Genomic DNA, 15922 nt, shown 5'->3' on the forward strand with positions numbered 1-15922 from the left:
AAGGAAGGAAGGAAGGGAGGGAGGGAGGGAGGGAGGGAGGAGGAAGGAAGGAAGGAAAAGGTATGAGATTTTTTAAAGACTTTGATGGCTAAAATGAATGGCTACATCAATTAGGATGAAATTTTGAGTATAGCAACAGTTTTTCATTGACATAGGGATTTCCCATCTTTGGAAACTCCCTCTTCCTGTGTGAGTCAGCATCTTCTCTGATACTAACACTCTTAGAAAGTTGTCTAGAGCAGTAAAAGATGAAGGATCAAAAAGTCAGTACATGTCAGGAGTAGAACTTGAACCCAAGTCTTCTTGGCACCAAGGATAGTTCTCTGTCCACTATCTGACACTGCTTCTCACAATGAAATTTAATGGAGATAAATGAAATTCTATTGTAATTCAATCAAATGAATAAAAACAACACAGAAAGATGTATGGTAATTGTTGTGGGGAAAAAAACCTGGAGGTTTTAGTGGACTGTAGGGTGAAAGCTGACAGTATGACATGGCAATCAAAAGAAACTAGCTTGATCTTGACTACATTAAAGGAAGGTCACATAGCTTTCAGAAGAGCTCTGATCAAACTATATGTAGAATATATTGTGTTCCCTTCTAGACACCAAAAGGATAGTGACAGTGGCAGCTAAGTGACTCAGTGGTTAAGGTACCAAGTCAGAAGGTCCTGGTTTCAAATCTAGCCTAGCTTTGTGATGATGCTGGGCAAGGCATTTAACCCTATTTGCCTATCCCTTGCTCTTCTCACTTAAAATTGTTACTGAGATTGAAAGTAAACATTTTAAAAGGGGGTGGGGGGGAGAATTATATGAACTGATGCAAAGTGAATTGAGCAGAACCAGAAGAACAATGTAAACAGTAACAGAAATATTATAGAAACATCATCAATTGTGAAGGCCTAAACCATTATCAACAAAGCAAGTTTTCAAGATAACCACAAAGGACAATGATGAAAATGGTACCCACGGCCAAAGAACTATTGAAGTCTGAGGGCAGATCAAAGAAGGCCATCTTCCACTATATTTCCTTCATGATATTTCTACTATATGTGGGATGTTTCTCCTATCATAACATGAGCAATAGGGAATAATATATTACATGAAAGTACAGGTATACTCTATATTAGACTATTCACCACTCAGGGGAAAGGGGAAGAGAGAGTGAAAATCTAAATTTTAAAATGTCACAAAATAATTTTCAAAAACTGTTTCCACTTGTAACTAAAAAAATTAAGAATTTAAAAATAAAAAATGGGGAGAATATTGACAATTTGGAGAATACCCCCCAAAAAGGCATCTAGAATGGTGGAAGGCCACATGAGGATTAGTTAAAGAAAATGGGGATATTTAGCTTAGAAAGAAAAGGTGAGGAAGCAGGTGATAACCATCTCAAAGCATTTAAGATCTATCTTGTGGAAGAAGGATTAGACTCCTTGGGTTTGATCCCAGTGGGAAGAAATAGGAGCAATAGATGAAGTTGCTCTTTTGTCCTTTGATAAGGAAAAAATTCCAGACAATTACTGAGATATCCTCCGGAGACTGTGAATCCCTCAGCTCTTCCTCTCCTACCCTAATCATTCACTGGATGCCTTTAAACACGAGCTGCTTGAACAATTGTCAGAGGTGGTAGGATCATAGCTGTAGATCTGGAAGAGATGCCAGAGGCTATCCCAACCCACTCATTTTATAGATGAGGAAACAGAGACCCTTAAAGCAAGGTCTAATGCTTTGTGCAAGGTCACGCAGGTAATACGTGTCACAGGTGGGATTTGAACCCAGATCCTCTGACTCCAGAGACCATATTCCTTCTACTAGTCATTGCAGAGATAAGGGTAGAACTATACCCCTTCCAATTCTTGATTCTCTGAAAAGGGGAGGTCTAAGATCATAAAATGAAGACATTGGTCCGGATGGTTTCTGAAGATCCTCAGTGGCTCTCAAAGTCTCCGTTGGGTGAGATTCCCAATGGCTCCACAATTTTTTTCCATTTGGGAGCTCACCGTCTCTTGCTCGTCAGCAGGTGGCAGTATGACTATGTCCTTGGAAGTCTCAACTTTTCTGAGGGCGGAAGCCAACTTTCCCAGATCCAGGAGAGGCCAGGGCAACTGTCTGTCTGCTCCAGCCCTGCCAGCCCCACTCACACTCCCCCCAATCTCAAACTTCGATGGAAATAGAGGGCTGCCCAGGGGAAGAGGGGGGAGTCAGCTGCTTGGAGTCCCAACTGGAACTCAGACAATGCCCACTGAAAGCCTCCAGTTTCTCTAAAATTGGCTCATCTCAGCTGCAGGGATTTCAGAGCCAATTCCCATTTAAATGAGGCAGTGTGGGTTTGGTAGAATAAATGCTGGACAGGAGTCAGGAGCCTGAAGTTCAGGCTGGCATAGAGGAAAAGCAACAAACTAGGAATTAGAAGATTGGAATTCAGATGCTGCCAACTGGCTGTGTAAACTTGGGCAAATGACCTCCATGTGCCTCAGTTTCCTAACCTGTAAACCAGAGGATTGGCCTACAGAGCTGAGGTTCCACCCTACCTCAGAAACTGTCAGTTCTAGGGTCTTTTGGTGGGGGTTGAACAGCTCCTAAAGTAATGGAGTTGGGGAGGATTAAGGGAAAATTATCTATCATCCTTGCTTAATAACTATAAAGTTGTCTCTTTGTGATCCTGGATACCAAAAAGAAACTTGAAGATAAGGGAAAGGACTATCATTTTTTTGCTTTGTCTCCTAAAAAATGCATAGTGCCTGCCACATGGTAAGCAGTTAATGCCTGTTGAATGACTGATTGTGGCATAATACAAAGTACATTGGGCCTGGCAGTTAAAAGGGGAAAGGAAAAGGAAATATGTATTCATTAAACACCTACTATGTGTCAGCACTGTGCTAAGGCTTTACAAATGTTTCATTTGATACTCCTAACAACCCTGAGAAGCCGGTGCTATTATTATCCTCATTTTGCAACTAAGGAAACTGAGGCACAAAAGTTAAATGACTTACCACAGACCTCACAGCTAGGAAATGTCTGAGGTCAAATTTGAACCTAAGAGTTCCCTACTCCAGGCCCAATGCTTTATCAGCTATGCTACCTCACTGTCCCTCAGGCCCCTTTTTTAGGAAGATCACTTTGACAGCTAAGTGGAGGATAAACTGACTGAGAAGAGACAAGTCAGGGAGAGCCATCAGCAGGTTTCACAACAGTGGTAGTATCAGAGAGAAGGGAGGATATGCTCGGAGATGCTTCAAACAACAACTCCATCATTGATTGCATTCTGGGGCAGAGAGCAACAGTGAGGAGTCAGGAAGACATGTAGGTCCTCAATCTGTGCCTGGGAAGATGGTAGCACCCTCGACAGTAATGGGGACTTGAGGAACAGGGGAAGTCTTAAGGACATGAGTTCTGTATGGACATTTGAATTTAAGATCTCTACAAGACATCCAATTGGAGATGTCCCCTAAGCAATTAGAGGCAGGCCCGGAGGTCAGTGACTGGGGAGGGTTCCCAGGAGTCTGGTGGGGCCCAGAGAGGGTCTGGCTCAAGATTAAAAATGTCCATAATCAAACCACTCATGTACAATAGAAAAGTCAGGGACTCCTCTATTTTTCTTCAGGGTAGGCAGAGTCCTTGGATGCCAAACAGCTTCCAGGGAATGGTGGGATTTCCTGGAGCTTTGTTATTCAGTCATTTCAATCATGTCTGACTCTTCGTGACCCCATTTGGAGTTTTCTTGGCGAAGATACTGGAGTAGTTTGCCATTTCCTTCTCCAGCTCATTTTACAGATCAGGAAACTGAGGCCAACAGGGTGAGGTGTCTTACCAGGGCCACACAGCGAGGAAGTGTCTGAGGCCAGATTTAAATCCAAATCCTCCTGACTCCAGGTCCACTCCACCACCTAGCTGCCCCTGGAGCTAGTGACTTCCCATTAATTCAGTGTTACTCTTAACACTGTCATCTAGGGATCTAATACTCTTGGTCCTTCCCCAAAATGCTTCCGTATGTTCCTACTTCCCCTTCCAAGTAGCTATAGACACATTTCTGGGCCATCCAAAATAATGACTACTCCCATTTTCACAGTGTTGTTAAGGTTCACAAAGAACAGCATCTCTGTGAGGTAAGTCTTGCAGGAATTTTTATTCCCATTTTATAGATGAGGAAATCAAATTTCAAAGAAGTGAGCCTCGCCTAGTTACCAAGCTATCAAGTCCTGGTGCCAGGATCCAACCTCCATGTCTGGATTCCAAAGCTCTTTCCAATGGGCTTGTCTTGGAAGGATACTATTAAGAGTAAGTCAGTTCCGAACTTTTGTGAATGGTCCCTATCTCTGTGCAGCAGGGAGGCTTTGCAGAGGTCTGGTGGGAGTCTGGTTTCAGGTACACGAACGTTGCACACATCGCACCTGCCTATCACTCCTGTCTCAGGATAATCTGGATTCTCAGCACCTCTTGCTGAATGAGTTCCCCTCCCCACCTCATACACACAGGAAGCCCTTTCCTAAGAAATCTTGCCTTGTGGGTCACCAGCACACCTGATTTGCAGGATATTACTACATAGCCTCTTAAACGCCCTTAATAATAGTAACTTCACATTCATATACCACCTCTGCCTTTTACGTGGCCATGGGCAAACCATTCATCTCTTAGGGCTTCCATTTACTCACTGCTAAAATGATCAGTTGGCATATAAGGTCCCTTTCTAACTTGAAATCTATGCTAAATAAAACAAATATTATTCCTCCTTGTAGAGACGAGGAAAATAAGAATCATAAAAGTGACTTACCCAAAGCTACACAGTTAGTGCCAAATTGGGATTTGAATCCAGACCTTCTGGCTCTAAGTCCAGTGCTCTTTCCCCTGCTGGACTTGCACTCTTCCATACAAATCCTTCCCCAAGAGTGGGCCCCTCTCCCCTCTTGAAAACCCTTACCTCCTATATTAGTATTAGTTCTTGGGCAGGAGAGGCACTAGTAGACAATGCGGTTAAGTGACTTGCCTAGTGCCACACAGCCAGGATATGTAGGTCCTCTTGGCACTCTACCCACTGTGCTACCTAGCTACCCCGAGTATGTTCCCTTCTCTGGTCACATCCTAAGGTCTTCAAGGGCAAGGGCGCCATATTTGCATCTTCCTTCAGTGCGGAAGGCCAGTTAGGGGCCAGGACTTTCCCAAGGATGAGCATGGACCAGAATTCCTCCCTTGGGTGATCAGCCTCTCCAGTGAGAAGTCTCTGTTCCCCAGGGCCTACCCTGGGCTAGTATCACTATGGAAACCAGCTGTGATACAGAGGCCACCTGACAGGTTGCTAAGCAGCACCAGGCAGGAGGATGAAGTTGCCATTGGGTGACAGGAACCAGACAGGCATTTACTTTGCCTTTGGAAGCAAGTGAAGCACGGGACTTCTCGTTGTCTATGGGGAAAAAATCCCAACTCTCATGCCTCAAATAAAAGACCCCCAAACTACCTTTCCTGCTTTCTCCCCCTAGCACCCCTTGGAGAAGTGGTCAAATCCCGAGGCCAGGAGGATGGAGAAGAAAGAATCACAGGCAGAGTATATACGTAACAGATTTTATTACATTAAACAATAATAAGTTGATAGCAACAAGTTCAAGAGAAGTTCAACATAGGAGCTTTGATCCCTGCAGAAGCATGAGCAACACCTAAGGTGGAGTGGGGGGGCAACCTCCCTGGGGCTGGTCACCAGAGAACCCCCAATCCCACTGCCTTCACTCCCTAGTCCCACTCTCTCCTGGGTGGGTGGGACAAAAAAGGACCCATTCATGACCCATGTGGCATCTGCCTCAATGACAAGAGAAGGGGGGGGTGAAAAGAGGAGGGGATAAAGGCCATTTGATTTTTCTTAAGTATATAAACAGATTTATTCATTTGCTGGGAGTCAAGTGGAGTCCAAGATGTCAGACCTCAGCTACCCTCATCTCTGAGATGTGGAGGATAGCATTTATCTATCCCTCTCCAGCCCCTTCCTGATTGGGGGGGAAAGGGTGTCCCAAAGCCACCGGGAGGTCTTGTCTTTCTCTTTTCCTGCTCATTTCTGGCCTTAGGACAGAGGGCCGAGAACTGCTGAGGCTTATCTCTGGTTGTCAACTAACCCTCTGCAAATTTCCTTTATCCCTTCCACCTCGCTCGTACATAAGCCAGGATAGTAGTGACGTTCAAGGCTCCTGAGCGGCTGACTAGCAGCATGCCCTTCTTCTCCCTCCACAATGTCTGCTGCTTCATCATTCTAGGTCTTAACATATTGCAGTGACCAAAAGGAAGCCCCTGGTCTGAAGTTTGTATCTCTCTCCTCTACCCCCACATCCCAAACTGTCTAGTCTTCAGAACAGAGGAACGCCGTTCTTTTCTCATAGCCAACAGCTTAACAGTCTGTTCCATGAACCAAGCCCGAGTTAGTTACATTCAAGGCCACTCCTTTCGGCTCCTGTTCCCCATTTCACAGAGGGGATGATCTGAGGCGTTGTCCGGCCCAGACTAGAGCTAGGGGTGGGGCGGGTAGGAGTGGGGGTTTGGGCAGTTAAGGACAGGAGAGTCTGTTTACTCCCATTCTCTCAGAACTCATAGTACCTGCCACTCGGGCTCAGGCATCCCCCAGGGGATCCTGAGGCAGCCCCCAGCTCTCAGACAGCTTGGAGACAAAAAGCATTTATCACATGAGATGGAGCCAGATGGTGGCTATTATTAACCTGTTATTAACCGAGCAGTTATATTACATCATTTATTTTGAGGTTCTACAGAGGAAACCAAATGCTACTACATATTTAGCCTGGTCGAAAGTGACTCACCGGCTTATGAATTGCCCAGCACCATGGATGGAGCAAGACACCAACCCACAAGTGTCTTCCAGCCCCATGCCAAGCTGGTTGAGACAGAAATGTTACAGGATGCTCTCTTCCCAATTCCTCTGACATCCACTAACATTTGGCCCTGGACTCACTCAGTTTATCATCTTTCTTAAGAGCTTTGGAGTTGAACCAATTCAGGGAAAAGGAAAAGGGGGAAGGAAATAAAAGGACAAAGAATAAGAGGAGGCAGAGATAGGTTCCAGCTTAATGAAAAATTCACCCCCAGATGTTTGGGATGTGAATATCACAAGGTCCTCATTGATCTAGAAGGCAAAAATTAAACAAATGGGGGGGAAAACACTGCTAAATGCTGCATGGGCCCATGGGGAAACCAGAAGTCAGTTTATGTCAGTTTCATGGCTCACCGCCCCCCACTGCCCACTTGGTAAGCATAATTGATGTCAATGCTTTTTGTATTCTCCTGGGAAATGTTTGATGACAGCATGAGACTCCAGTTCAAGTGGGTACTGAATGCACCCACTCCCTCCAAGAGTAACACACACTCACACTCTCTCTCTCTCTCTCTCTCTCTCTCTCTCTCTCTCTCTCTCTCTCTCGCAATCTCTCTCTATTTCGCTCAATCTCTCTCTCTCTCAATCTCTCTCTATTTCACTCAATATCTCTCTCTCTCTCTCTCTATTTCACTCAATATCTCTCTCTCTCTCTCTCTCTCTCTCTCTCTCTCTCTCTCTCCTCCCACCCCCTTTCCACAGACTCTGTGGGTTGGAGCAAGGGGAGGAACCCGTCAAAGCCCATACTCACAACATTTGGACTCAAGCAGGCCATAGGATGGAACTTGGTTGGCAGGAGGCCTTGCTTGGGAACAGTGGAGAGCTTCAGGAAGCTCTGCAAACCGGAGTTCATCAAAGTACTGTTTCAACCTCTGACTAAAGCATACCCTCACAGAACAAAAGAGTCTGAACTGTATGATAGTTTAAAATGATCAGATTTTCTTTGTTTCTGCTTTTTCTCCCCCTTGGGTTTTTTTTTTGGACAGTTCTAACCCCACTGTTCAACAAAGTCTATCCCACTGTTCATCAAAATCCTAGTATTTGCAGCAGTGATTCTCGAGTGACCAATGCTATGTGGACGGGATTTCACAGTAAAACAGAGCTGCAAGACTGCTAGGCTATTCAACAAAAACGGGGCAAGACTTACAAAAGAAGTCAAAGGGGGGAGGGGGGAGAGAAAAACCTTGGAAGTTTCATTCCAGAAACAAAAATAACAATAATAAAATAAAATAAAAATATTTCTGAAGAGATTGCATATAAAGCCTTTAAACACTTTCAGAAGATTTCCCTCCCTCTTTTCCATTCTCCATCTCCAAGTCAGAACATTTACCAAGAAAGTGTGTACAATAATCTCTAGAAGCGAAACAAAACAACTCCCTCCCCCCCTCCCCAAACACATTATCCAAGTATACACGAGGGATAAAATTACATTTGTACAAAAATAGATTTTTTTTAACCTAGTGATGCTTTAGACATTTTTCTTATCTCTTTGTTTACTCGTCTTTCTTTCTAGACATTTAGCTACGTATTTGTCATAGCTAAGGCATTGCCAAAGAGGGGGACTGCTAAAGCTGTTACCCGACAGCATCTTAAAATAGATGCATCTCCTCATCTTGAGATAGTCATTCGAACCCGGATTTCACCAAAGGAGGGGTCCTTATGTACTTGCTTACATGAAGCAAATTTACAGGAAAACAGAAAAAAAGAAACTGATTAAAAATAAACACAAAACATTTGTAATTGCTACAGGCATAATATATGTATATGTGAGTGGGGATATATATACAGTGTATATATCTACAGTACATACATGTATACACGCACACACACATATGTATCAACTTAAAATAAATCATGCACCTTATTCATTCAGTGATGGGGACAACATCAGCTGATTATCCACTGCTTTGCAAATTCTGCCCAGGCGTTTTTGGAGGCCATTGAGAAGGTGGTTTCACCGAGAGCTTCCCTATCACCGGTGGACCCAAGATTGTGATGGAAAACACCAGGGCAGGTCTCCCTCCAAACCTTGGGGGAAACTATTGTGCCATGGGGTCACCCGCAGAGGCACTTCTGAAATGCCTTGCCTTGAATAATGGTGTGTGTGAGCCAACTCTTCAGAAGAAGTCTTCTTCACCTCTGGGCAGGCCTTAACAGGCCCACTCAACTGGGCTAATGGGGTGGTGACAGCGCCACTGACCGTGGGGTAAATACTCTAAAGCAACCACCAGATAAGTCAGCTTCCAAGGAAAAATCTGACTTAAGGGGGGGGGGGGGGATTAGGATCCAGCATGATAGAGGCAAATAAGGAATTCTGGCTTTTCTGCCCCAGTGAGGTCCCAAAGATCCCCCAGTGGTTTTAGCAAGCAACAATTCCTCAGTGCTCCATCAGCATGATAGGATTTTATAGAGACACTGCCCAGAAGTCAAAGTGCACAAATGAATAGGGCTCACTCCTGGGCAACTGCAACCTGTATCATGATCCCAAACAGTCCATGTGTTTCTCCAGGCCATGGCCCCTCTCCTGGCTTTGCTGATGATGGGACCCCAATTGGAGCCAGATAAGTAGGAAAAGGAAGAGGCTACAGGACTGGACAGCCAAGGCTGCTGAGCATAAATATCAGCTGTTAACTGCTCAAAACTCCATTTTTGCCCTACTTGTTTGATTTTTCCCCCAAGTCAGAAGAAAATGGACAGAACAGGAATATGGGGGCAAAGGGTGGCTAACAAGCTGATGTTAGTGCTATCTTTAGAAAATTAAAGATTGTCCCACCAAAAAATAATAATAATAATTACAAAAAAAATCACCTTAATTGAACCAGATTTTTGTGAGAATACTAAATGTCTGGTTAAATAAAAGTCCTAACTCTCTATTGAATAATGTGCCATTTTACCCAAATATCACCTCTCCAAACAAGCAGTATTATATTTATAATAATAACAACAATAATAATGATAAGAGGAAAAAAAGCCAGAGTTTAAGGAAATAACAAATTAATGAGTCAAATAAAATCTTATTATGGATTCATGCAAATGGGGTGGTGTATTTAAGGCTACAGTGACCTAATCAGACTTCCTGGAGAGGGTAAGAAGAGAAAATAGAAAATTCTGTGCTATGCTTGGGTGCTGACCCCAGACACTTAATATCCCTTACCACTATGAGGGCAAATTCTCAGAGAAATGTTAAATCCAAGACTCTTCCCAAATGAGTCTGAGCCCATATCAATCCCAGATTTTTCATAGCTAGGACCCACAAGTCTGTGTGACTTAGGCCCTAGGAAAACTGGAGATGAGGTCCAGTCATTCCAGCTTTTTTTGTTTCCTTGCCGGCAAGTGCGGTATCATCTTCCTCTACAGAATTTTCTGGAAAGATCTACCCCCCACCCCACCCCAGAGAAAGGTACAAAGAGTAAGTGGGAAGAAAAGAAGGATTGATTGCCCTTGGATTAGAGATGCCTGGAATTATCTTTCATAAGGCTGATGACTAGCTCTTGATCTTTCCCTGATGGGTTTTTGTTCAAGATAGTAAGATGGACCCAACTCTCCACACTCCTCTGGGTTATAAGAATTACAAAACCCCTCTCTCCCAGAGTAGAGAGGTCCCAAACCTCTAGCCTCATACAGTTTAGGTATCAGAAGAGTCCTTTGTGAGGTCATTTGACTCGATTTCCTCCTTTCATAGATGAGGAAGCTGAGGTTCCAAGAGGGGAAAGAATTGTCCAAGATCATACTGTCACAAAAGTGACAGCACCTGGACCATTACGTGGGTGTTCTGGTTCCGAGTAAAGAGCTCATTCATCTTTAGTTGCAACCAACTTCCAATCATTCAGGACAGGTTAGGATAGGATTTGGGAGAAGAGTTTGGCTGAAGGACAAAGATTGTATCCTTTCCCTCCAGAATGGACTAATTACACTGTAGTTTCATCTGATTGGTACTGATATACCTGCGAAGCAGAAACCCCCAGTGCGAGGTACTCCTTTCCCTAAACTAGCAAGTGATGGACACTGCCTCACCTCAGACAGAACAAGACTGATGTTTAAGGGCAATTACTAGCTATTGGTAGGAGCTGGGAGAAAGGGTAGGAAACTTTTTTTAAAATTTATCATCTAAATTCTCAAAATTAAAGTCAATTAAGCCTTTCAGAGACCCCCTTTTGTTGGGAAAAATAAATCAATGCAGGTACTTCATCCTTGGCTCTGAGCAAATGCTCTGAACAAATGCTCATTTCCTTCTCCTACCTCTGTGTTTCCAGCCTGGCTTTTCTCTAGTCCTTTTCTCAGCATTTCTTTCTGATGAAGCGCCTGTTGACTGGAAATGCTCCAGCTCCAGTGAGAAACATGGAAAGGGTGAGCATGGAAAAAGAAAGTACTGAAGAAATAGGCCAAATTCAAGCTAGACATGTCTGTCTAGAGAGACAGGAAGAAAGTCCTAGTATCTAGGCTGGAACATCGAGTCACCTGATGATAATAAATGAACTAGGTTTGGGGAATCTGAAAAGAGTTGAAGAATTAGGATTGCCATTAGGCAAAAATCTTAAGGAGGAAGATTTGTGGGTCCAAGATAGAACTTCTTCACAATCAGCTGTCTGACAATGGAATGGGCTACCCCAAGAAATAGTGAGCCCTCATTACTGCTGATACTCAAAATGAGGTGGAATGACTGTCTCATCAGAGATCCTAGAGAAGGGATGGCAATGTTAAATGGAACCAATGATATCTAATGCCCCTTCTCCAATGCCAAGACAGATTCTAAGAGTCTTCCATGAGAATAAAATATCTCAACAAATCTGAGATGAGAAATCTAATGGAGTATGGCCATCAAGAAAGCTGGTGCTTTTCAGGCTGCCTTCAGAGCAACCAATGATACTGCCTAACCATAACCTGGAGGAGAAGCAGACATGAAACTTTAGGTATCACCAAAGATACTCATTTTGGGGGGATGAGCAAACAGATTCTTACTGATGACATGAAGACACTCTAAGCAGGTGACTCCTCTGTTTTCTTGGATGGTCTTTTACTATTGTGAGGTAGAGTCACAAGTGTACTTGTGATTTAACTCTTTTTTGCCTCAAATCTTAATGCCCTCTCAATAATGGAAAATTAAATATAGATGTTTTAGAGATGAAAGTGACTCAAGGAACAGATGGCTCATTGACACCCCTCAATTAGAGCCACCCAGTTAGCCAAGTAGAACATCTTTCTGGCTGACCTGGGTTAATGGTGCATAAAGCAATTCACCAGAGTGTGTGTGTGTGTGTGTGTGTGTGTGTGTGTGTGTGTGTGTGTGCTGTAGAGTTCACAGCTGTCTACAATACATCTGGAATGGCCAGTTTTCTTCCAAGAAGCTACTTGAAGGGCTAAATGATGACCCTAAGACAGCCAAACCTAGGAAGTCCAAGTCCTCAAGACACTCTAATGGCTAGTCTCAGCCAACTTTAAGAGCCCTCAATAATTGAAAAAAAATGTTAGGAAACAAGAAAAAAGGCCAAAACCCTGGGGTAAGATTGACCTTGGTCAAGTGTGAGTATGTGTGTGGGTGTGAAGGGCTTGGAACCCAGACCAAGCAGGAGAAATTGAGAGGTTAAGAGGAGGAGGGAAGAAGGGAGTGAAGGAAGGATATCTGAGTCACTGTAGCCTTAAAGAAACATTTTTTCCCCAAAACCAAAATAAAAAAATCTGTGCATTGAAGTTGGCTCATGTTTTGATTGGCTCTGGTGCTGAGATAATAGCTTGTTATCTTTGGAAAAATGGTGCATGCACTCTCTCTCTCTGAGTGGAGGATAATTGTGGTGTCGAGTGGCAGTCGCCAAAATCACCTCCTCTAGTCTTTTCAGGGATGGGTGAAGGGAGCTGCCAGCAGGGACACATTTTGAGGCCAGGCAGGGACCATTACCGAGAAAGCCTGGCCCCTACCTCCTTTTTCCCCCTCCCTCCTCTTTTCCAAGGATGACAATGTTCTGTGCAAGACATGAGAGTTAGCTGGGTACCGACACTGTCATGGTCACCAATACTGAGAGAAGATGTCCTCTTTTTGAAGAAGGCAATATGGATAATTAAAAATAAAAGTACAAAAAAAAAGGAACAGGTGATTTGGAAAAACAAACAGCAAGAATAAGACAATCCCCTGCCTCCCCATAAGATACTCCCAAAAGCCACTGTGACCAGAGAAGCCCCATGGATTTAGCTCCTTCTCTCCTTTGTCCTCCAATTCCATCTCCAGAAGCCCCTCCCACATCCCCATAAGTGGAGAAAAGGGTGGCAGCCAACAGGGGACATGACTGAACCAAGCAGGAGGAGTTGGAAAGGGTTAGGATCTGGTTGGATTTTAAACCGTTTCTCTCCATTTTGTTGTCCTGATTCCACTGCCTTTCATCCCAAGAAAAGTAATTAAAAGGAAGTAATAATCACAATAAATTTCTTAGGTGCAGCAGTGAGCAAACCAGCCCCAAAGGGCAAAAGGCGGCACGGAGATGGGGACCAAGGCGAGGATACAGGATGTCATCCAGGCTGAGAAGAACAGAACAAAAGATGTTTCTGGCATCAGCAGAGAGGTTGGGAGAGGGGACTTGAGGTGGGGGCTGCCTCCCACTGGACAGAAAAGGACTGACCCTATGGGGTGAGGTTTGGTCTATGTCATTTGGTGGGGAGCCTCCAACATCTCCATCAGGAAGGTGTCAATGGGTGTATCTCCTATGAGCTTGAAGAAGAAGAGGTGCTCCAAGCATTTCAGGCCAATGGACCGGAGAGCAGGGAGACGGAGCAAGAGCTTGGCGAACCTGGAGACAGAGAACACGCTGGGAGTTATGACGAGAGGCAAATGGTAAAGTTTAACAAAAATACAAAACCTTTCTGATACAGAATCAAAGTAAGGGCTGGAAAGGGATTTAAAGGTCCAAGCTGAACTCCTAATTCTGTAATTGCAGACACTGAGACTCATAAAGGGGAAGGGACTTGCCCAAAGTCATACAAGTAGGAAACAGCAGACCCAGGTTCTTTTACTCCAAATCCAATGCCACGTCCACGATAGCACCCGCAGTGGCTTTTAAGCTAGATCAAGAAAATGAATCCCCCCAAAATCAAAGCAGTCTAACCAAACCAGAACTTCCCAGAGGAATGCCTCTCAAAGTAGCCCGAGTGAGACTGAATGAAGTGATGCATTTTAAGAAAGTTCTTCTATAGGGATAGGATTAGAACTCAAGGAATTGGGGGCAGCTGGATTGCTCAGTGGATAGAGAGCCAGGCCAGAGATGGGAGGTCCTGAGTTCAAATCTGGCATCAGACACTTCCTAGCTGTGTGACCCTGGGCAAGTCACTTAATCCCCATTCTCCTGCCCTTACCACTCTTCTGCCTTGGAACCATTACACAGTATTGATTCTAAGACAAAAGGTAAGAGTTTAAAAAAAAAAAAAAGAAAAGAAAGAACTCATGGAATTGGGGCAGCTAGGCAACATAGCAGGTCAGGAGGACCTGGGTTCAAATTTGACCCTGGAAAGTCAGTTAACCCCCACTGTCTAGCCCTTACCTGTCTTCTGCCTAGGAATCATCACTTAGTATCAATTCTAAGACAGAAGGTAAGGGTTTATTAAAAAAAAAATACTGAGAGGAGGCAGCAGCCTACAGGAAGCCTTCCCAGCCCATTCTGACCCACAATGAGCCTCCCTCCACTCTCAGAACTCTTTAAATTATTAATATTATAACTTGAATATCAGATATTAAGTGAAACCATAATTTTATTAATACATAATCATAAAATATAATATATAACAACAATAATATTACCTATTAACACAACACTTAAGCTAATACTAGATTATGTATCACTTTGCTTTGGGAAATTTGGCCCTGTCACTCTCCTTCTCAGTTAATGGCTCCCCTCCCTATTGCCTCCAGGAACAAATAGAAAAATTCCTCCTCGGTTTTTCAAAAGCATTTCCCAATCTGGCCCCAACCTATCTTTCCAGCTTCGATATACATTACTCTCCTAACCACACTTCCAGCCAAACTGGCCTTTCTACTGTTCCACATACCAGGCCTTTGACCTCCCGTTGTGGCTCCTCTATACGGACTGTGGGCACCCCCCACCCTATTCCTGAGACAGGCTCCCACCTGGGCTGACCTTCAATCAATCAGTCAACACTTAGTAAGCACCTACTATGTGCCAGGCACTATGCCAAGCTTCCTAGAATACCAATTTTTTTCTTCAAAATTGTGCTAAGCTTTTACGAGAAGACTTTCTCAGTCACCACCCACTGCCCTCTCCCTCCAATGCCTCCATCTCAGCAGCTGGTGCTTTCCCTTCAAAAAATTTACCTTGTATATATTTTGTACATATTTACTTATGTACGTGTGGTCTCCCCTGATAGAATAGACTGTAATATTTTATTTCATTTCTGGTTTTGTCACCCCTACGCCCAGCTAGCACAATCTCTGGCACACAGTAGATCCTTGAATTTTTCTGTGGATGTTTTAAAAATTTCCCTCTATTAAAAAGGCTATCTTTCTAGTTAGACTGTAAGTTCCTTGAGATCAGGCCCAGGGGAAGGGGTGGGGGTATGTGTAGGACCCCAGTCCTGCCCTTCAGTCTCTCCCACAGGCAAGCACTGAATGAAACTTGTTGAATAATGGATTTCTATTTCCAGGCCCTTCCCTGGCTCTGATTTCACTCCCACCCTCTCCTGTTGAACTTGAACCCAAGGCAACCCCCTTTAAATTCTGCAGGGAGCCCGACCTCAGGGCAGTTCAGCACGTGCCCTTCCTGCCCAGCCTCGAGCGGGTCAGATGACTCCGGGAGGCCGGGGTTTCTCTTCCGGCCCTCCCTGCTCCCCTCGCCAGAGACCTAATGCAGACTTGGGGACTGGAGGCATTTACTTCCCTGCTGAGCTTCCTGGCTCCGAGCTGGGGCTGGGGGTGGGGGAGCCTTCGAAAGGAGGGCTCCTAAGGGGGAGCCGGTGTCCTGATCACAGGCAGCTGCCCATGGGGATGGGGAAAATGTATGGCGAGCAGAGGCAGAAGGGGACGCCGGGACATTTCTTGAAGGTGTTTGCAGGCCTCGATG

The 15922-nt window shown here is 44.4% G+C and overlaps 1 protein-coding gene across 1 annotated transcript in view; it reads right to left on the reverse strand.

Moving 5' to 3' along the window:
• Positions 1 to 13355: 13355 nt before the first annotated feature.
• RXRA (retinoid X receptor alpha) overlaps positions 13356 to 15922 on the reverse strand; it is a 165530-nt gene continuing 162963 nt past the window's right edge. The window contains exon 9 of the mRNA XM_044659682.1: positions 13356 to 13642. Within this exon, the coding sequence (XP_044515617.1) occupies positions 13495 to 13642 (148 nt within the window). The 3' untranslated portion in view covers positions 13356 to 13494. The remainder of the gene's footprint in view (positions 13643 to 15922) is intronic.

This window comes from Gracilinanus agilis, chromosome 2 (assembly GCF_016433145.1).
Source record: "Gracilinanus agilis isolate LMUSP501 chromosome 2, AgileGrace, whole genome shotgun sequence".
In the NCBI taxonomy this organism is placed as follows: domain Eukaryota; kingdom Metazoa; phylum Chordata; class Mammalia; order Didelphimorphia; family Didelphidae; genus Gracilinanus; species Gracilinanus agilis.